This window comes from Dendrobates tinctorius, unplaced genomic scaffold (assembly GCF_039654945.1).
Source record: "Dendrobates tinctorius isolate UK_male_01 unplaced genomic scaffold, ASM3965494v1 ptg000301l, whole genome shotgun sequence".
NCBI lineage: Eukaryota > Metazoa > Chordata > Amphibia > Anura > Dendrobatidae > Dendrobates > Dendrobates tinctorius.
Genome location: NW_027361968.1, coordinates 1940292 through 1962572, shown reverse-complemented (window position 1 = coordinate 1962572; position 22281 = coordinate 1940292). Strand labels below are relative to the sequence as shown.

At 59.2% G+C, this 22281-nt stretch overlaps 1 protein-coding gene across 1 annotated transcript; it reads left to right on the top strand.

Moving 5' to 3' along the window:
- Positions 1-21226, top strand: PPIL3 (peptidylprolyl isomerase like 3). The gene is made up of 6 exons (XM_073560687.1): positions 1-198; positions 4681-4755; positions 4830-4923; positions 6709-6776; positions 7029-7147; positions 20914-21226. The coding sequence occupies exons 1-6, from the start codon at positions 139-141 to the stop codon at positions 21038-21040; spliced, it is 543 nt and encodes a 180-aa protein (XP_073416788.1). The 5' UTR covers positions 1-138; the 3' UTR covers positions 21041-21226.
- Positions 21227-22281: the final 1055 nt, after the last annotated feature.

Below are 22281 nucleotides of genomic sequence, written 5' to 3'. Positions count from 1 at the left end.
CCACACCCGGCAACTTCCAGCGCTCCGTAAGTGGACGTCGCCCTGTTCCTACACCCAGAGTACAGGCAGGAAGTTTAGACTGTACTGGGGGTCGGCCATATTACTACACCCATGAGGTAGGGGAAGGTGGAGGCGCCCATGCTGGTACACCCGGAGCGCGGGCGCATTCCTGGCTCTGTCCTTCCCGTGGACACGATGGTGAGTTTTATCTAACATCATTATCAGCTGTCATGTAATTAATCAGTAATTCTGTAAGTAAGTGAACCCCTCCTGCTGCTCCGAGATACCACGATGCGCCCCCCCCCCGCGTCCCCCCCTCACACCGCCCCCCCCCGCGTCTCCCCTCACACCGCCCCCCCCCCGCGTCTCCCCGCACGCCCCCTCCCCCGCGTCTCCCCTCACACCGCCCCCCCCCGCGTCTCCCCTCACACCGCCCCCCTCCCGTCTCCCCTCACACCGCCCCCCTCCCGTCTCCCCTCACACCGCCCCCTCCCCCGCGTCTCCCCTCACACCGCCCCCTCCCCCGCGTCTCCCCGCACGCCCCCTCCCCCGCGTCTCCCCTCACGCCCCTCCCCCGCGTCTCCCCTCACGCCCCTCCCCCGCGTCTCCCCTCACGCCCCTCCCCCGCGTCTCCCCTCACGCCGCCCCCCCGCGTCTCCCCTCACGCCGCCCCCCCGCGTCTCCCCTCACGCCGCCCCCCCGCGTCTCCCCTCACGCCGCCCCCCCTCCCCCGCGTCTCCCCTCACGCCGCCCTCCTCCCGCGTCTCCCCTCACGCCCCTCCCCCGCGTCTCCCCTCACGCCGCCCTCCTCCCGCGTCTCCCCTCACGCCGCCCTCCTCCCGCGTCTCCCCTCACGCCGCCCCCCCGCGTCTCCCCTCACGCCGCCCCCCCGCGTCTCCCCTCACGCCGCCCCCCCGCGTCTCCCCTCACGCCGCCCCCCCCGCGTCTCCCCTCACGCCGCCCTCCTCCCGCGTCTCCCCTCACGCCCCTCCCCCGCGTCTCCCCTCACGCCGCCCTCCTCCCGCGTCTCCCCTCACGCCGCCCCCCCGCGTCTCCCCTCACGCCGCCCCCCCGCGTCTCCCCTCACGCCGCCCTCCTCCCGCGTCTCCCCTCACGTCGCCCTCCTCCCGCGTCTCCCCTCACGCCGCCCTCCTCCCGCGTCTCCCCTCACACCGCCCCCCCCCGCGTCTCCCCTCACACCGCCCCCCCGCGTCTCCCCTCACTCCGCCCCCCCAACCCCGCGTCTCCCTTCACTCCCCCCCCCGCGTCTCCCTTCACACCGCCCCCCCGCGTCTCCCTTCACACCGCCCCCCCCGCGTCTCCCCGCACGCCCCCTCCCCCGCGTCTCCCCGCACGCCCCCTCCCCCGAGTCTCCCCGCACGCCCCCTCCCCCGCGTCTCCCCGCACGCCCCCGTCTCCCCTCACGCCCCCGTCTCCCCTCACGCCCCCGTCTCCCCTCACGCCCCCCGTCTCCCCTCACGCCCCCGTCTCCCCTCACGCCCCCGTCTCCCCTCACGCCCCCGTCTCCCCTCACGCCCCCGTCTCCCCTCACGCCCGCGTCTCCCCTCACGCCCCCCTCCCCCGCGTCTCCCCTCACGCCCCCCTCCCCCGCGTCTCCCCTCACGCCCCCCTCCCCCGCGTCTCCCCTCACGCCCCCCTCCCCCGCGTCTCCCCTCACGCCCCCCTCCCCCGCGTCTCCCCTCACGCCCCCCTCCCCCGCGTCTCCCCTCACGCCCCCCTCCCCCGCGTCTCCCCTCACGCCCCCCTCCCCCGCGTCTCCCCTCACGCCCCTCCCCCGCGTCTCCCCTCACGCCCCTCCCCCGCGTCTCCCCTCACGCCCCTCCCCCGCGTCTCCCCTCACGCCCCTCCCCCGCGTCTCCCCTCACGCCCCTCCCCCGCGTCTCCCCTCACGCCCCTCCCCCTCCCCCGCGTCTCCCCTCACGCCGCCCCCCCCGCGTCTCCCCTCACGCCGCCCCCCCCGCGTCTCCCCTCACGCCGCCCCCCTCCCGTCTCCCCTCACACCGCCCCCTCCCCCGCGTCTCCCCTCACACCGCCCCCTCCCCCGCGTCTCCCCGCACGCCCCCTCCCCCGCGTCTCCCCTCACGCCCCTCCCCCGCGTCTCCCCTCACGCCCCTCCCCCGCGTCTCCCCTCACGCCCCTCCCCCGCGTCTCCCCTCACGCCGCCCCCCCGCGTCTCCCCTCACGCCGCCCCCCCGCGTCTCCCCTCACGCCGCCCCCCCGCGTCTCCCCTCACGCCGCCCCCCCTCCCCCGCGTCTCCCCTCACGCCGCCCTCCTCCCGCGTCTCCCCTCACGCCCCTCCCCCGCGTCTCCCCTCACGCCGCCCTCCTCCCGCGTCTCCCCTCACGCCGCCCTCCTCCCGCGTCTCCCCTCACGCCGCCCCCCCGCGTCTCCCCTCACGCCGCCCCCCCGCGTCTCCCCTCACGCCGCCCCCCCGCGTCTCCCCTCACGCCGCCCCCCCCGCGTCTCCCCTCACGCCGCCCTCCTCCCGCGTCTCCCCTCACGCCCCTCCCCCGCGTCTCCCCTCACGCCGCCCTCCTCCCGCGTCTCCCCTCACGCCGCCCCCCCGCGTCTCCCCTCACGCCGCCCCCCCGCGTCTCCCCTCACGCCGCCCTCCTCCCGCGTCTCCCCTCACGTCGCCCTCCTCCCGCGTCTCCCCTCACGCCGCCCTCCTCCCGCGTCTCCCCTCACACCGCCCCCCCCGCGTCTCCCCTCACACCGCCCCCCCGCGTCTCCCCTCACTCCGCCCCCCCAACCCCGCGTCTCCCTTCACTCCCCCCCCCGCGTCTCCCTTCACACCGCCCCCCCGCGTCTCCCTTCACACCGCCCCCCCCGCGTCTCCCCGCACGCCCCCTCCCCCGCGTCTCCCCGCACGCCCCCTCCCCCGAGTCTCCCCGCACGCCCCCTCCCCCGCGTCTCCCCGCACGCCCCCGTCTCCCCTCACGCCCCCGTCTCCCCTCACGCCCCCGTCTCCCCTCACGCCCCCGTCTCCCCTCACGCCCCCGTCTCCCCTCACGCCCCCGTCTCCCCTCACGCCCCCGTCTCCCCTCACGCCCCCGTCTCCCCTCACGCCCCCGTCTCCCCTCACGCCCGCGTCTCCCCTCACGCCCCCCTCCCCCGCGTCTCCCCTCACGCCCCCCTCCCCCGCGTCTCCCCTCACGCCCCCCTCCCCCGCGTCTCCCCTCACGCCCCCCTCCCCCGCGTCTCCCCTCACGCCCCCCTCCCCCGCGTCTCCCCTCACGCCCCCCTCCCCCGCGTCTCCCCTCACGCCCCCCTCCCCCGCGTCTCCCCTCACGCCCCCCTCCCCCGCGTCTCCCCTCACGCCCCTCCCCCGCGTCTCCCCTCACGCCCCTCCCCCGCGTCTCCCCTCACGCCCCTCCCCCGCGTCTCCCCTCACGCCCCTCCCCCGCGTCTCCCCTCACGCCCCTCCCCCGCGTCTCCCCTCACGCCCCTCCCCCGCGTCTCCCCTCACGCCCCTCCCCCTCCCCCGCGTCTCCCCTCACGCCGCCCCCCCCGCGTCTCCCCTCACGCCGCCCCCCCCCGCGTCTCCCCTCACACCGCCCTCCCCCGCGTCTCCCCTCACACCGCCCTCCCCCGCGTCTCCCCTCACGGCGCCCCCCCCCCGCGTCTCCCCTCACGCCGCCCCCCTCCCGCGTCTCCCCTCACGCCGCCCCCCTCCCGCGTCTCCCCTCACGCCGCCCCCCTCCCGCGTCTCCCCTCACGCCGCCCCCCTCCCGCGTCTCCCCTCACGCCGCCCCCCTTCCCGCGTCTCCCCTCACGCCGCCCCCCTTCCCGCGTCTCCCCTCACGCCGCCCCCCTCCCGCGTCTCCCCTCACGCCGCCCCCCTCCCGCGTCTCCCCTCACGCCGCCCCCCCTCCGCGTCTCCACGCCGTCCCCCCCCTCCGCGTCTCCCCTCACTCCGCCCCCCCCTCCCGCGTCTCCCCTTACGCCGCCCCCCCTCACGCCGCCCCCCCTCCCGCCGCCCCCCCTCCCGCGTCTCCCCTCACGCCGCCCCCCCCTCCCGCGTCTCCCCTCACGCCGCCCCCCTCCCGCGTCTCCCCTCACGCCGCCCCCCTCCCGCGTCTCCCCTCACGCCGCCCCCCTCCCGCGTCTCCCCTCACCCCGCCCCCCCTCCCGCGTCTCCCCTCACCCCGCCCCCCCTCCCGCGTCTCCCCTCACCCCGCCCCCCCTCCCGCGTCTCCCCTCACCCCGCCCCCCCTCCCGCGTCTCCCCTCACCCCGCCCCCCCTCCCGCGTCTCCCCTCACCCCGCCCCCTCCCGCGTCTCCCCTCACGCCGCCCCCCCCCTCCGCTTCTCCCCTCACGCCGCCCCCCCTCCGCTTCTCCCCTCACGCCGCCCCCCCCTCCGCGTCTCCCCTCACGCCGCCCCCCCCCTCCGCGTCTCCCCTCACGCCGCCCCCCCCTCCGCGTCTCCCCTCACGCCGCCCCCCCCTCCGCGTCTCCCCTCACGCCGCCCCCCCTCCGCGTCTCCCCTCACGCCGCCCCCCCCTCCGCGTCTCCCCTCACGCCGCCCCCCCCTCCGCGTCTCCCCTCACGCCGCCCCCCGCGTCGCTCCCCCGCGCCTCTCCCCTCACAATGGCCCACTCCCCGCGTCTCGTCTCACACTGCCCCCCGCATCTCTGATTTCCCTTCTCTGTCTCAGGCGGTGACGCTGCACACAGACCTGGGCGACATCAAAATTGAGGTCTTCTGTGAGCGAGCGCCGAAGGCGAGCGAGGTGAGTGACCCTGACGCCCGTGTCGTCGTCGCCACCATGCTGTTTCCACTGCTGAAGTTCTCTATCTCCTGCAGAATTTCTTGGCTCTGTGTGCCGGGAACTACTACACAGGCTGCGTGTTCCACCGCAACATCAAGGGCTTCATGGTGCAGACGGGAGACCCCACAGGTGAGGGGAGCGCTGCGGATCTGGGTGGTGTCTATCGACCTCCAGTGTCTCTTACTCTGTTGGCGACGACCGTCTCAGTGTCTCTCTCTGTTGGCGCCCTCCTTTCTCAGGGTCGCTCGCTCTGGTGGCGCCCTCCTTTCTCAGCGTCGCTCGCTTTGTTGGCGCCCTCCTTTCCCGGCGTCGCTCGCTCTGTTGGCGCCCTCCTTTCCCGGCGTCGCTCGCTCTGTTGGCGCCCACCTTTCTCGGTGTCTTTCGCTCTGGTGGCGCCCTTCTTTCTCGGCGTCGCTCGCTCTGCTGACGCCCGCCTTTCTCGGCGTCGCTCGCTCTGTTGGCGCCCTCCTTTCTCCGTGTCGCTCGCTCTGTTGGCGCCCTCCTTTCTCGGCATTGCTTGCTCTGGTGGCGCCCTTCTTTCTCGGCGTCGCTCGCTCTGGTGGCGCCCTTCTTTCTCGGCGTCGCTCGCTCTGTTGGGTCCCTTCTTTCTCGGTGTCGCTCCCTCTGTTGGGGCCCTCCTTTCTCGGTGTCGCTTGCTCTGTTGGGGCCCTCCTTTCTCGGCGTCGCTCGCTCTGTTGGGGCCCTTCTTTCTCGGCGTCGCTCGCTCTGTTGGGGCCCTTCTTTCTCGGTGTCGCTCCCTCTGTTGGGGCCCTTCTTTCTCGGTGTCGCTTGCTCTGTTGGGGCCCTCCTTTCTCGGAGTCGCTCGCTCTGTTGGGGCTCTCCTTTCTCAGTGTCGCTCGCTCTGTTGGCGCCCTCCTTTCTCGGTGTCGCTCGCTCTGTTGGGGCCCTCCTTTCTCGGTGTCGCTCGCTCTGTTGGGGCCCTCCTTTCTCGGTGTCGCTCGCTCTGTTGGGGCCCTCCTTTCTCGGTGTCCCTCGCTCTGTTGGGGCCCTCCTTTCTCGATGTCGCTCGCTCTGTTGGGGCCCTCCTTTCTCGGTGTCGCTCGCTCTGTTGGGGCCCTCCTTTCTCGGTGTCGCTCGCTCTGTTGGGGCCCTCCTTTCTCGGTGTCGCTCGCTCTGTTGGGGCCCTCCTTTCTCGGTGTCGCTCGCTCTGTTGGGGCCCTCCTTTCTCGGTGTCGCTCGCTCTGTTGGGGCCCTCCTTTCTCGGTGTCGCTCGTTCTGTTGGGGCCCTCCTTTCTCGGTGTCGCTCGCTCTGTTGGGGCCCTCCTTTCTCGGTGTCGCTCGCTCTGTTGGGGCCCTCCTTTCTCGGTGTCGCTCGCTCTGTTGGGGCCCTCCTTTCTCGGTGTCGCTCGCTCTGTTGGGGCCCTCCTTTCTCGGTGTCGCTCGCTCTGTTGGGGCCCTCCTTTCTCGGTGTCGCTCGCTCTGTTGGGGCCCTCCTTTCTCGGTGTCGCTCGCTCTGTTGGGGCCCTCCTTTCTCGGTGTCGCTCGCTCTGTTGGCGCCCTCCTTTCTCGGTGTCGCTCGCTCTGTTGGCGCCCTCCTTTCTCGGTGTCGCTCGCTCTGTTGGCGCCCTCCTTTCTCGGTGTCGCTCGCTCTGTTGGGGCCCTCAATTCTCGGTGTCGCTCGCTCTGTTGGGTCCCTTCTTTCTCGGTGTCGCTCCCTCTGTTGGCGCCCTCCTTTCTCGGTGTCGCTTGCTCTGTTGGCGCCCTCCTTTCTCGGTGTCGCTCGCTCTGTTGGCGCCCTCCTTTCTCGGTGTCGCTCGCTCTGTTGGCGCCCTCCTTTCTTGGTGTCGCTCGCTCTGTTGGGGCCCTCCTTTCTTGGTGTCGCTCGCTCTGTTGGCGCCCTCCTTTCTCGGCGTCGCTTGCTCTGTTCCCGCTGATCTTGGTTTTCTTTTTCAGGGTCAGGGAAGGGCGGCCAAAGCATCTGGGGTCGTAAATTTGAGGATGAATTCAGCGAATTCTTGAAGGTGAGTTCCATTTTATCCTCCCTCCATCGGTTAGAGCCAGTGCGCTGAATGCCTGTTAGTCCGCCACCTGATATTCCGGAAAATCCTGAAAGTGGCGACTTACCCCGGGCTCTGCTCCCTCTGCTGAGGCCGCTGTGCAGAGACGTATGTGTGTAGGTCTGATGATCCAGAATCACTGCCAGAGTATTAGACTGTGTGATGAGATTACCAGCCGCACAGGATGATTCCAATCCTCCATCATGTCTCCCGCAGCACAGCGTCCGCGGCGTCGTCTCCATGGCAAACAGCGGCCCCAATACCAACGCCTCGCAGTTCTTCATCACGTACGGCAAACAGCCGCATCTGGACATGAAGTACACCATACTGGGAAAGTAAGTGACTGGCCCTGCAGCACAGAGGATGTCAGGAGAGGAGAGACTGCAGCACAGAGGATGTCAGGAGAGGAGGACACTGCGGCACGCGAGGATGTCAGGAGAGGGGGGCACCGCGGCCCAGAGGATGTCAGGAGAGGAGGACACTGCGGCCCAGAGGATGTCAGGAGAGGAGGACACTGCGGCCCAGAGGATGTCAGGAGAGGAGGGACTGCAGCACAGAGGATGTCAGGAGAGGAGGGACTGCAGCACAGAGGATGTCAGGAGAGGAGGGACTGCAGCACAGAGGATGTCAGGAGAGGAGGGACTGCAGCACAGAGGATGTCAGGAGAGGAGGGACTGCAGCACAGAGGATGTCAGGAGAGGAGGGACTGCAGCACAGAGGATGTCAGGAGAGGAGGGACTGCAGCACAGAGGATGTCAGGAGAGGAGGGACTGCAGCACAGAGGATGTCAGGAGAGGAGGGACTGCAGCACAGAGGATGTCAGGAGAGGAGGGACTGCAGCACAGAGGATGTCAGGAGAGGAGGGACTGCAGCACAGAGGATGTCAGGAGAGGAGGGACTGCAGCACAGAGGATGTCAGGAGAGGAGGGACTGCAGCACAGAGGATGTCAGGAGAGGAGGGACTGCGGCAAAGAGGATGTCAGGAGAGGAGGGACTGCGGCACAGAGGATGTCAGGAGAGGAGGGACTGCGGCACAGAGGATGTCAGGAGAGGAGGGACTGCGGCACAGAGGATGACAGGAGAGGAGGGACTGCGGCACAGAGGATGTCAGGAGAGGAGGGACTGCGGCAGAGGATGTCAGGAGAGGAGGGACTGCGGCACAGGATGTCAGGAGAGGAGGGACTGCGGCACAGAGGATGTCAGGAGAGGAGGGACTGCGGCACAGAGGATGTCAGGAGAGGAGGGACTGCGGCACAGAGGATGTCAGGAGAGGAGGACACTGCGGCCCAGAGGATGTCAGGAGAGGAGGGACAGCAGCACAGAGGATGTCAGGAGAGGAGGACACTGCGGCACGCGAGGATGTCAGGAGAGAGGGGCACCGCGGCCCAGAGGATGTCAGGAGGGGGGGGGGGGCACCGCGGCCCAGAGGATGTCAGGGGGGGGGGGGGGCACCGCGGCACGCGAGGATGTCAGGAGAGGAGGGACTGCAGCACAGAGGCTGTCAGGAGAGGAGGGACTGCGGCACAGAGGCTGTCAGTAGAGGAGGGACTGCGGCACAGAGGCTGTCAGTAGAGGAGGGACTGCGGCACAGAGGATGTCAGGAGAGGAGGGACTGCGGCACAGAGGCTGTCAGGAGAGGAGGGACTGCGGCACAGAGGCTGTCAGTAGAGGAGGGACTGCGGCACAGAGGATGTCAGTAGAGGAGGGACTGCGGCACAGAGGATGTCAGTAGAGGAGGGACTGCGGCACAGAGGATGTCAGGAGAGGAGGACACTGCGGCCCAGAGGATGTCAGGAGAGGAGGACACTGCGGCCCAGAGGATGTCAGGAGAGGAGGGACTGCGGCACAGAGGATGTCAGGAGAGGAGGGACTGCGGCCCAGAGGATGTCAGGAGAGGAGGACACTGCAGCACAGAGGATGTCAGGAGAGGAGGGACTGCAGCACAGAGGATGTCAGGAGAGGAGGACACTGCGGCACGCGAGGATGTCAGGAGAGGGGGGCACTGCGGCCCAGAGGATGTCAAGGGGGGGGGGGGGGGGCACCGCGGCACAGAGGATGGCAGAAGAGGGGAAGGCACCGCGGCACAGAGGATGGCAGAAGAGGAGGGCACCGCGGCACAGAGGATGTCGGGAGAGGGGGGGGCACCGCGGCCCACGAGGAGGTCGGGATTGGGGGGGGCACCGCGGCCCGCGAGGATGTCGGGAGAGGGGGGGCACCGCGGCCCTCGAGGATGTCGGGAGAGGGGGGGGCACCGCGGCCCGCGAGGATGTCGGGAGAGGGAGGGGAACCGCGGCCCGCGAGGATGTCGGGAGAGGGGGGCATTGCGGCCCAGAGGATGTCAGGAGAGGGGGACTCTGATCATATAGAGAGGTCACATACTGGGAGATACAGAGAGGAAGAAGCAAACTGCAGCACAGAGTGTTTTAGGAGGTAGAGTAGTTCTGTTAGCACGCTCGGCAGTTCTGTCCCCCGGAGCTCTCCCTCCTCTCGATGGCCCCATACCCCTTTTCGCATCCTAATGAATGGGAGGACACAGTGTAAATGTTTCATAGGAGGAGGAGCAGCACAGAGGATGTCAGCAGAGGAGGACGCTGATTACATACCGTTGTGGCCAAAAGTATTGACACCCCTGCAATTCTGTCAGATAATACTCAGTTTCTTCCTGAAAATGATTGCAAACACAAATTCTTTGGTATTATTATCTTCATTTAATTTGCTTCCAAGGAAAAAACACAAAAGAGAATGAAGCAAAACATTGATCATTTCACACAAAACTCCAAAAATGGGCCTGACAAAAGTATTGGCACCCTCAGCCTAATACTTGGTTGACCAACCGCTTCCGGTAACCATCAATGAGTTTCTTACAATGCTCTACTGGAATTTTAGACCATTCATCTTTGGCAAACTGCTCCAGGTCCCTGATATTAGAAGGGTGCCTTCTCCAAACTGCCATTTTTAGATCTCTCCACAGGTGTTCTATGGGATTCAGGTCTGGACTCATTGCTGGCCACCTTAGAAGTCTCCAGTGCTTTCTCTCAAACCATTTTCTAGTGCTTTTTGAAGTGTGTTTTGGGTCATTGTCCTGCTGGAAGACCCATGACCTCTGAGGAAGATCCAGCTTTCTCACACTGGGCCCTACATTATGCTGCAAAATTTATTGGTAGTCTTCAGACTTCATAATGCCATGCACACGGTCAAGCAGTCCAGTGCCAGAGGCAGCAAAGCAACCCCAAAACATCAGGGAACCTCCACCATGTTTGACTGTAGGGACCGTGTTCTTTTCTTTGAATGCCTCTTTTTTCTCTTGTAAACTCTATGTTGATGCCTTTGCCCAAAAAGCTCTACTTTTGTCTCATCTGACCAGAGAACATTCTTCCAAAACGTTTTAGGCTTTTTCAGGTAGGTTTGGCAAACTCCAGCCTGGCTTTTTTATGTCTCGGGGTAAGAAGTGGGGTCTTCCTGGGTCTCCTACCATACAGTCCCTTTTCATTCAGATGCCGACGGATAGTACGGGTTGACACTGTTGTACCCTCGGACTGCAGGGCAGCTTGAACTTGTTTGGATGTTAGTCGAGGTTCTTTATCCATCATCCGCACAGTCTTGCGTTGAAATCTCTTGTCAATTTTTCTTTTCCGTCCACATCTAGGGAGGTTAGCCACAGTGCCATGGGCTTTACACTTCTTGATGACACTGTGCACTGTAGACACAGGAACATTCAGGTCTTTGGAGATGGACTTGTAGCCTTGAGATTGCTCATGCTTCCTCACAATTTGGTTTCTCAAGTCCTCAGACAGTTCTTTGGTCTTCTTTCTTTTCTCCATGCTCAATGTGGTACACACAAGGACACAGGACAGAGGTTGAGTCATCTTTAATCCATGTCACCTGGCTGCAAGTGTGATTTAGTGATTGCCAACACCTGTTAGGTGCCACAGGTAAGTTACAGGTGCTGCTAATTACACAAATTAGAGAAGCATCACATGATTTTTCCAACAGTGCCAATACTTTTGTCCACCCTCTTTTTTATGTTTGGTGTGGAATTATATCCAATTTGGCTTTAGGACAATTCTTTGTGTTTTTTCATTTAAGATAAATTAAATAAAGATAATAATAACAAAGAATTTGTGTTTGCATTTATTTTCAGGAAGAAACTGAGTATTATCTGACAGAATTGCAGGGGTGTCAATACTTTTGGCCAACACTGTAGGGAGGTCACAGATACAGACGAAGGTGGCGGGTCCTCAGCAGCACAGAGGATGTCAGCAGAGGAGGGCGCTGATCACATAGGGGGGTCACAGATACATAGAGGAAGGTGCAGGGTCCTCAGCAGCACAGAGGATGTCAGCAGAGGAGGGGGCTGATCACATAGGGGGGTCACAGATACATAGAGGAAGGTGCAGGGTCCTCAGCAGCACAGAGGATGTCAGGAGAGGAGGACACTGCGGCCCAGAGGATGTCAGGAGAGGAGGACACTGCAGCACAGAGGATGTCAGGAGAGGAGGACACTGCAGCACAGAGGATGTCAGGAGAGGAGGACACTGCAGCACAGAGGATGTCAGGAGAGGAGGACACTGCAGCACAGAGGATGTCAGGAGAGGAGGGACTGCGGCACAGAGGATGTCAGGAGAGGGGGGCACTGCGGCCCAGAGGATGTCAAGGGGGGGGGGGCACCGCGGCACGCGAGGATGTCAGGAGAGGGGGGGCACCGCGGCACAGAGGATGTCGGGAGAGGGGGGGGGGCACCGCGGCCCACGAGGAGGTCGGGAGAGGGGGGGGCACCGCGGCCCGCGAGGATGTCGGGAGAGGGGGGGGAACCGCGGCCCGCGAGGATGTCGGGAGAGGGGGGCATTGCGGCACAGAGGATGTCAGGAGAGGGGGACTCTGATCATATAGAGAGGTCACATACTGGGAGATACAGAGAGGAAGAAGCAAACTGCAGCACAGAGTGTTTTAGGAGGTAGAGTAGTTCTGTTAGCACGCTCGGCAGTTCTGTCCCCCGGAGCTCTCCCTCCTCTCGATGGCCCCATACCCCTTTTCGCATCCTAATGAATGGGAGGACACAGTGTAAATGTTTCATAGGAGGAGGAGCAGTACAGAGGATGTCAGCAGAGGAGGACGCTGATTACATACCGTTGTGGCCAAAAGTATTGACACCCCTGCAATTCTGTCAGATAATACTCAGTTTCTTCCTGAAAATGATTGCAATCACAAATTCTTTGGTATTATTATCTTCATTTAATTTGCTTCCAAGGAAAAAACACAAAAGAGAATGAAGCAAAACATTAATCATTTCACACAAAACTCCAAAAATGGGCCTGACAAAAGTATTGGCACCCTCAGCCTAATACTTGGTTGCACAACCTTTAGCCAAAATAACTGCGACCAACCGCTTCCGGTAACCATCAATGAGTTTCTTACAATGCTCTGCTGGAATTTTAGACCATTCTTCTTTGGCAAACTGCTCCAGGTCCCTGATATTAGAAGGGTGCCTTCTCCAAACTGCCATTTTTAGATCTCTCCACAGGTGTTCTATGGGATTCAGGTCTGGACTCATTGCTGGCCACCTTAGAAGTCTCCAGTGCTTTCTCTCAAACCATTTTCTAGTGCTTTTTGAAGTGTGTTTTGGGTCATTGTCCTGCTGGAAGACCCATGACCTCTGAGGGAGACCCAGCTTTCTCACACTGGGCCCTACATTATGCTGCAAAATTTGTTGGTAGTCTTCAGACTTCATAATGCCATGCACACGGTCAAGTAGTCCAGTGCCAGAGGCAGCAAATCAACCCCAAAACATCAGGGAACCTCCGCCATGTTTGACTGTAGGGACCGTGTTCTTTTCTTTGAATGCCTCTTTTTTCTCTTGTAAACTCTATGTTGATGCCTTTGCCCAAAAAGCTCTACTTTTGTCTCATCTGACCAGAGAACATTCTTCCAAAACGTTTTAGGCTTTTTCAGGTAAGTTTTGGCAAACTCCAGCCTGGCTTTTTTATGTCTCGGGGTAAGAAGTGGGGTCTTCCTGGGTCTCCTACCATACAGTCCCTTTTCATTCAGATGTCGACGGATAGTACGGGTTGACACTGTTGTACCCTCGGACTGCAGGGCAGCTTGAACTTGTTTGGATGTTAGTCGAGGTTCTTTATCCAACATCCGCACAATCTTGCATTGAAATCTCTTGTCAATTTTTCTTTTCCGTCCACATCTAGGGAGGTTAGCCACAGTGCCATGGGCTTTACACTTCTTGATGACACTGCGCACGGTAGACACAAGAACATTCAGGTCTTTGGAGATGGACTTGTAGCCTTGAGATTGCTCATGCTTCCTCACAATTTGGTTTCTCAAGTCCTCAGACAGTTCTTTGGTCTTCTTTCTTTTCTCCATGCTCAATGTGGTGCACACAAGGACACAGGACAGAGGTGGAGTCAACTTTAGTCCATGTCAACTGGCTGCAAGTGTGATTTAGTTATTGCCAACACCTGTTAGGTGCCACAGGTAAGTTACAGGTGCTGCTAATTACACAAATTAGAGAAGCATCACATGATTTTTCAAACAGTGCCAATACTTTTGTCCACCCTCTTTTTTTATGTTTGGTGTGGAATTATATCCAATTTGGCTTTAGGACAATTCTTTTTGTATTTTTTCATTTAAGACAAATTAAATGAAGATGATACCAAAGAATTTGTGTTTGCAATCATTTTCAGGAAGAAACTGAGTATTATCTGACAGAATTGCAGGGGTGTCAATACTTTTGGCCAACACTGTAGGGAGGTCACAGATACAGATGAAGGTGCAGGGTCCTCAGCAGCACAGAGGATGTCAGCAGAGGAGGGCGCTGATCACATAGGGGGGTCACAGATACATAGAGGAAGGAGCAGGGTCCTCAGCAGCACAGAGGATGTCAGCAGAGGAGGGGGCTGATCACATAGGGGGGGTCACAGATACATAGAGGAAGGAGCAGGGTCCTCAGCAGCACAGAAGATGTCAGCAGAGGAGGGGGCTGATCACATAGGGAGGTCACAGATACATAGAGGAAGGAGCAGGGTCCTCAGCAGCACAGAAGATGTCAGCAGAGGAGGGGGCTGATCACATAGGGAGGTCACAGATACATAGAGGAAGGAGCAGGGTCCTCAGCAGCACAGAGGATGTCAGCAGAGGAGGGGGCTGATCACATAGGGGGGTCACAGATACATAGAGGAAGGAGCAGGGTCCTCAGCAGCACAGAGGATGTCAGCAGAGGAGGGCGCTGATCACATAGGGGGGTCACAGATACATAGAGGAAGGAGCAGGGTCCTCAGCAGCACAGAAGATGTCAGCAGAGGAGGGGGCTGATCACATAGGGAGGTCACAGATACATAGAGGAAGGAGCAGGGTCCTCAGCAGCACAGAAGATGTCAGCAGAGGAGGGGGCTGATCACATAGGGAGGTCACAGATACATAGAGGAAGGAGCAGGGTCCTCAGCAGCACAGAGGATGTCAGCAGAGGAGGGGGCTGATCACATAGGGGGGTCACAGATACATAGAGGAAGGAGCAGGGTCCTCAGCAGCACAGAGGATGTCAGCAGAGGAGGGGGCTGATCACATAGGGGGGTCACAGATACATAGAGGAAGGAGCAGGGTCCTCAGCAGCACAGAAGATGTCAGCAGAGGAGGGCGCTGATCACATAGGGGGGTCACAGATACATAGAGGAAGGAGCAGGGTCCTCAGCAGCACAGAGGATGTCAGCAGAGGAGGGCGCTGATCACATAGGGGGGTCACAGATACATAGAGGAAGGAGCAGGGTCCTCAGCAGCACAGAAGATGTCAGCAGAGGAGGGCGCTGATCACATAGGGGGGTCACAGATACATAGAGGAAGGAGCAGGGTCCTCAGCAGCACAGAGGATGTCAGCAGAGGAGGGGGCTGATCACATAGGGGGGTCACAGATACTTAGAGGAAGGAGCAGGGTCCTCAGCAGCACAGAGGATGTCAGCAGAGGAGGGCGCTGATCACATAGGGGGGTCACAGATACATAGAGGAAGGAGCAGGGTCCTCAGCAGCACAGAGGATGTCAGCAGAGGAGGGGGCTGATCACATAGGGGGGTCACAGATACAGATGAAGGTGCAGGGTCCTCAGCAGCACAGAGGATGTCAGCAGAGGGAGGGGACTGATCACATAGGGAGGTCACAGATACATAGAGGAAGGTGCAGGGTCCTCAGCAGCACAGAGGATGTCAGCAGAGGCGGGGGCTGATCACATAGGGGGGTCACAGATACATAGAGGAAGGTGCAGGGTCCTCAGCAGCACAGAGGATGTCAGCAGAGGAGGGGGCTGATCACATAGGGGGGTCACAGATACATAGAGGAAGGTGCAGAGTCCTCAGCAGCACAGAGGATGTCAGCAGAGGAGGGCGCTGATCACATAGGGGGGGTCACAGATACATAGAGGAAGGTGCAGGGTCCTCAGCAGCACAGAGGATGTCAGCAGAGGAGGGCACTGATCACATAGGGGGGTCACAGATACATAGAGGAAGGTGCAGGGTCCTCAGCAGCACAGAGGATGTCAGCAGAGGAGGGGGCTGATCACATAGGGGGGTCACAGATACATAGAGGAAGGTGCAGGGTCCTCAGCAGCACAGAGGATGTCAGCAGAGGAGGGGGCTGATCACATAGGGGGGTCACAGATACATAGAGGAAGGTGCAGAGTCCTCAGCAGCACAGAGGATGTCAGCAGAGGAGGGCGCTGATCACATAGGGGGGGTCACAGATACATAGAGGAAGGTGCAGGGTCCTCAGCAGCACAGAGGATGTCAGCAGAGGAGGGCACTGATCACATAGGGGGGTCACAGATACATAGAGGAAGGTGCAGAGTCCTCAGCAGCACAGAGGATGTCAGCAGAGGAGGGCGCTGATCACATAGGGGGGGTCACAGATACATAGAGGAAGGTGCAGGGTCCTCAGCAGCACAGAGGATGTCAGCAGAGGAGGGCACTGATCACATAGGGGGGTCACAGATACATAGAGGAAGGTGCAGGGTCCTCAGCAGCACAGAGGATGTCAGCAGAGGAGGGCGCTGATCACATAGGGGGGGTCACAGATACATAGAGGAAGGTGCAGGGTCCTCAGCAGCACAGAGGATGTCAGCAGAGGAGGGCGCTGATCACATAGGGAGGTCACAGATACATAGAGGAAGGTGCAGGGTCCTCAGCAGCACAGAGGATGTCAGCAGAGGAGGGGGCTGATCACATAGGGGGGGTCACAGATACATAGAGGAAGGTGCAGGGTCCTCAGCAGCACAGAGGATGTCAGCAGAGGAGGACGCTGATCACATAGGGGGGTCACAGATACTTAGAGGAAGGAGCAGGGTCCTCAGCAGCACAGAGGATGTCAGCAGAGGAGGGCGCTGATCACATAGGGGGGTCACAGATACATAGAGGAAGGTGCAGGGTCCTCAGCAGCACAGAGGATGTCAGCAGAGGAGGACGCTGATCACATAGGGGGGTCACAGATACTTAGAGGAAGGAGCAGGGTCCTCAGCAGCACAGAGGATGTCAGCAGAGGAGGGCGCTGATCACATAGGGGGGTCACAGATACTTAGAGGAAGGAGCAGGGTCCTCAGCAGCACAGAGGATGTCAGCAGAGGAGGGCGCTGATCACATAGGGAGGTCACAGATACATAGAGGAAGGTGCAGGGTCCTCAGCAGCACAGAGGATGTCAGCAGAGGAGGGGGCTGATCACATAGGGGGGTCACAGATACTTAGAGGAAGGAGCAGGGTCCTCAGCAGCACAGAGGATGTCAGCAGAGGAGGGCGCTGATCACATAGGGGGGTCACAGATACATAGAGGAAGGAGCAGGGTCCTCAGCAGCACAGAGGATGTCAGCAGAGGAGGGGGCTGATCACATAGGGGGGTCACAGATACAGATGAAGGTGCAGGGTCCTCAGCAGCACAGAGGATGTCAGCAGAGGGAGGGGACTGATCACATAGGGAGGTCACAGATACATAGAGGAAGGTGCAGGGTCCTCAGCAGCACAGAGGATGTCAGCAGAGGCGGGGGCTGATCACATAGGGGGGTCACAGATACATAGAGGAAGGAGCAGGGTCCTCAGCAGCACAGAGGATGTCAGCAGAGGAGGGGGCTGATCACATAGGGGGGTCACAGATACATAGAGGAAGGTGCAGGGTCCTCAGCAGCACAGAGGATGTCAGCAGAGGAGGGCGCTGATCACATAGGGGGGTCACAGATACATAGAGGAAGGTGCAGGGTCCTCAGCAGCACAGAGGATGTCAGCAGAGGAGGGCGCTGATCACATAGGGAGGTCACAGATACATAGAGGAAGGTGCAGGGTCCTCAGCAGCACAGAGGATGTCAGCAGAGGAGGGCGCTGATCACATAGGGGGGTCACAGATACATAGAGGAAGGAGCAGGGTCCTCAGCAGCACAGAGGATGTCAGCAGAGGAGGGCACTGATCACATAGGGGGGTCACAGATACAGTGCCTACAAGTAGTATTCAACCCCCTGCAGATTTAGCAGGTTTGATAAGATGTAAATAAGTTAGAGCCTTCAAACTTCACACAAGAGCAGGATTTATTAACAGATGCATAAATCTTACAAACCAACAAGTTATGTTGCTCAGTTAAATTTTAATAAATTTTAAACATACAAGTGTGGGGCAATTATTATGCAACCCCTAGGTTTAATATTTTGTGGAATAACCCTTGTTTGCAATTACAGCTAATAATCGTCTTTTATAAGACCTGATTAGGCCGGCACAGGTCTCTGGAGTTATCTTGGCCCACTCCTCCATGCAGATCTTCTCCAAGTTATCTAGGTTCTTTGGGTGTCTCATGTGGACTTTAATCTTGAGCTCCTTCCACAAGTTTTCAATTGGGTTAAGGTCAGGAGACTGACTAGGCCACTCCAACACCTTGATTTTTTGCCTCTTGAACCAGGCCTTGGTTTTCTTGGCTGTGTGCTTTGGGTCGTTGTCTTGTTGAAAGATGAAATGACGACCCATCTTAAGATCCTTGATGGAGGAGTGGAGGTTCTTGGCCAAAATCTCCAGGTAGGCCGTGCTATCCATCTTCCCATGGATGCGGACCAGATAGCCAGGCCCCTTGGCTGAGAAACAGCCCCACAGCATGATGCTGCCACCACCATGCTTGACTGTAGGGATGGTATTCTTGGGGTCGTATGCAGTGCCATCCAGTCTCCAAACGTCACGTGTGTGGTTGGCACCAAAGATCTCGATCTTGGTCTCATCAGACCAGAGAACCTTGAACCAGTCTGTCTCAGAGTCCTCCAAGTGATCATGAGCAAACTGTAGATGAGCCTTGACATGACGCTTTGAAAGTAAAGGTACCTTACGGGCTCGTCTGGAACGGAGACCATTGCGGTGGAGTACGTTACTTATGGTATTGACTGAAACCAATGTCCCCACTGCCATGAGATCTTCCCGGAGCTCCTTCCTTGTTGTCCTTGGGTTAGCCTTGACTCTTCGGACAAGCCTGGCCTCGGCACGGGAGGAAACTTTCAAAGGCTGTCCAGGCCGTGGAAGGCTAACAGTAGTTCCATAAACCTTCCACTTCCGGATGACGCTCCCAACAGTGGAGACAGGTAGGCCCAACTCCTTGGAAAGGGTTTTGTACCCCTTGCCAGCCTTGTGACCCTCCACAATCTTGTCTCTGATGGCCTTGGAATGATCTTTTGTCTTTCCCATGTTGAACATGTATGAGTGCTGTTCACAAGTTTGGGGAGGGTCTTAAATAGTCAGAAAAGGCTGGAAAAAGAGATAATTAATCCAAACATGTGAAGCTCATTGTTCTTTGTGCCTGAAATACTTCTTAATACTTTAGGGGAACCAAACAGAATTCTGGTGGTTTGAGGGGTTGAATAATAAATGACCCTCTGAATAAACTTTTCACAATTTAAAAAAAAATTAAACAAAGAAATAACATTCTTTTTTGCTGCAGTGCATTTCACACTTCCAGGCTGATCTACAGTCCAAATGTCACAATGCCAAGTTAATTCCGAATGTGTAAACCTGCTAAATCTGCAGGGGGTTGAATACTACTTGTAGGCACTGTACATAGAGGAAGGTGCAGGGTCCTCAGCAGCACAGAGGATGTCAGCAGAGGAGGACGCTGATCACATAGGGAGGTCACAGATACATAGAGGAAGGTGCAGGGTCCTCAGCAGCACAGAGGATGTCAGCAGAGGAGGGCGCTGATCACATAGGGAGGTCACAGATACATAGAGGAAGGTGCAGGGTCCTCAGCAGCACAGAGGATGTCAGCAGAGGAGGGGGCTGATCACATAGGGGGGTCACAGATACATAGAGGAAGGTGCAGGGTCCTCAGCAGCACAGAGGATGTCAGCAGAGGAGGGGGCTGATCACATAGGGAGGTCACAGATACATAGAGGAAGGAGCAGGGTCCTCAGCAGCACAGAGGATGTCAGCAGAGGAGGGGGCTGATCACATAGGGGGGTCACAGATACATAGAGGAAGGTGCAGGGTCCTCAGCAGCACAGAGGATGTCAGCAGAGGAGGGGGCTGATCACATAGGGGGGTCACAGATACATAGAGGAAGGTGCAGGGTCCTCAGCAGCACAGAGGATGTCAGCAGAGGAGGGCGCTGATCACATAGGGGGGTCACAGATACACAGAGGAAGGAGCAGGGTCCTCAGCAGCACAGAGGATGTCAGCAGAGGAGGGCGCTGATCACATAGGGGGGTCACAGATACATAGAGGAAGGAGCAGGGTCCTCAGCAGCACAGAGGATGTCAGCAGAGGAGGGTGCTGATCACATAGGGGGGTCACAGATACATAGAGGAAGGTGCAGGGTCCTCAGCAGCACAGAGGATGTCAGCAGAGGAGGGGGCTGATCACATAGGGGGGTCACAGATACACAGAGGAAGGAGCAGGGTCCTCAGCAGCACAGAGGATGTCAGCAGAGGAGGGCGCTGATCACATAGGGGGGTCACAGATACACAGAGGAAGGAGCAGGGTCCTCAGCAGCACAGAGGATGTCAGCAGAGGAGGGCGCTGATCACATAGGGGGGTCACAGATACATAGAGGAAGGAGCAGGGTCCTCAGCAGCACAGAGGATGTCAGCAGAGGAGGGGGCTGATCACATAGGGGGGGTCACAGATACATAGAGGAAGGTGCAGGGTCCTCAGCAGCACAGAGGATGTCAGCAGAGGAGGGGGCTGATCACATAGGGGGGTCACAGATACACAGAGGAAGGAGCAGGGTCCTCAGCAGCACAGAGGATGTCAGCAGAGGAGGGCGCTGATCACATAGGGGGGTCACAGATACATAGAGGAAGGAGCAGGGTCCTCAGCAGCACAGAGGATGTCAGCAGAGGAGGGGGCTGATCACATAGGGGGGTCACAGATACATAGAGGAAGGTGCAGGGTCCTCAGCAGCACAGAGGATGTCAGCAGAGGAGGGGGCTGATCACATAGGGGGGTCACAGATACACAGAGGAAGGAGCAGGGTCCTCAGCAGCACAGAGGATGTCAGCAGAGGAGGGCGCTGATCACATAGGGGGGTCACAGATCCACAGAGGAAGGAGCAGGGTCCTCAGCAGCACAGAGGATGTCAGCAGAGGAGGGGGCTGATCACATAGGGGGGTCACAGATACATAGAGGAAGGAGCAGGGTCCTCAGCAGCACAGAGGATGTCAGCAGAGGAGGGGGCTGATCACATAGGGGGGTCACAGATACATAGAGGAAGGAGCAGGGTCCTCAGCAGCACAGAGGATGTCAGCAGAGGAGGGGGCTGATCACATAGGGGGGTCACAGATACACAGAGGAAGGAGCAGGGTCCTCAGCAGCACAGAGGATGTCAGCAGAGGAGGGCGCTGATCACATAGGGGGGTCACAGATACATAGAGGAAGGAGCAGGGTCCTCAGCAGCACAGAGGATGTCAGCAGAGGAGGGGGCTGATCACATAGGGGGGTCACAGATACACAGAGGAAGGAGCAGGGTCCTCAGCAGCACAGAGGATGTCAGCAGAGGAGGGCGCTGATCACATAGGGGGGTCACAGATACATAGAGGAAGGAGCAGGGTCCTCAGCAGCACAGAGGATGTCAGGAGCTGAGTGTTGTCTCTCTGTGCTCTGCAGAGTCATCGATGGACTGGACACGTTGGATGAACTGGAGAAACTTCCGGTACATGAGAAATCCTTCCGGCCCCTGGAAGAAGTGCGAATCAAAGATGTCACCATCCACGCCAACCCGTTTGCTCTGTGACCGGCGCCGGTGACTGATCTCTCTCATCTGTATCAGATGCTACATGGCGTGTAACAGCGGTGCAGAGGGTTTAAGGGTCTCGGACTGCTGCACATGCTCAGTACAGACATCAGGTGCTGTTGTTTATTGTTTTTTATATGTGACAATATTTTGTTGAAAAATTAAAACAGAATTTCTTGTATAAAATCTCATGTTCTGTATATGAACATTTTATACCCGGATCTTTCCACTCAAGATAAATCGTCATCACGGGAGACTGATGGCGGAAAAATCCAATTTCCTTTCTCCGCACCCATGCCCACTTGGCCGGGGCTGGATCTGTATGGGGTACGGCGGGAGAGAGCGGACCACCAGACGAGTTCTGCAGACCACTAAGGGTTAATGTAGGAGATGTATGGAGAGGACACGTGATATACTGGAGATTGACGGAATAGGAAAAAAACGTATCAGCAGATGACGGGTGTAATATTTATAAGCCTCAAAGGGATGATGAAAACTGGCTAGAATGTAGCGGCACCGAAACATGAATCATAGCCCAGGAGGTCCCATCCAACTCTACCATTCTATCTGGTCCAACCCCCTGCTCAAATGAGTCAAAGTAAGAAAAACTCTGCATGGTGGTAAGTAGAAAATCACTAAATAAGTGACATCAATCAATGGGTGAAAAACAATCAGATCAGCCAACCAGGCCTGGAGACCAGGATTAGGTGAACAGAGAGGGCCAGAGCGTTTCGCCGAGCACACGTGCTTCCTCAGGAGCTTGTGTGAAGGTGAAGGGCTAGTGGCGCTTTCATGGCGGAGCAGGTCTTGTATCACATGAATGACTCCCCCGCTCCTCTGCGTATCACTGTGCTGTTTCTGTCATGGAGTAAACGCCGGCGCTGACCAGGGATCGGGTGAGAGCGGCCATTATTTTCATCTTTAATGTTCCATTTAATTCACACTTTGCGTTTGCGCCGCCCTGAAGAGATGGTGTGAGGAGCCGGCGGAGCGCACACACTGAGTACCGGGATTGGGGCCGGAAATATCGCTTCCATGTTTGGAAACTATTTAGTTGCTTCTTTGTAACTAAAAGCTCCAGAATAGTGTGAGATACAAAATTGCTAAGAGAAGTATGGAGACCACGTGATCCGTGTGTGGACAGCATGAGATGGTCTGACCGTCCATGGTGATGGCTGTGGAGCGGAATTGGACAACACAAAACGGAAATTTACATTTTAGTGTAAAAACAAAGCTTTAGC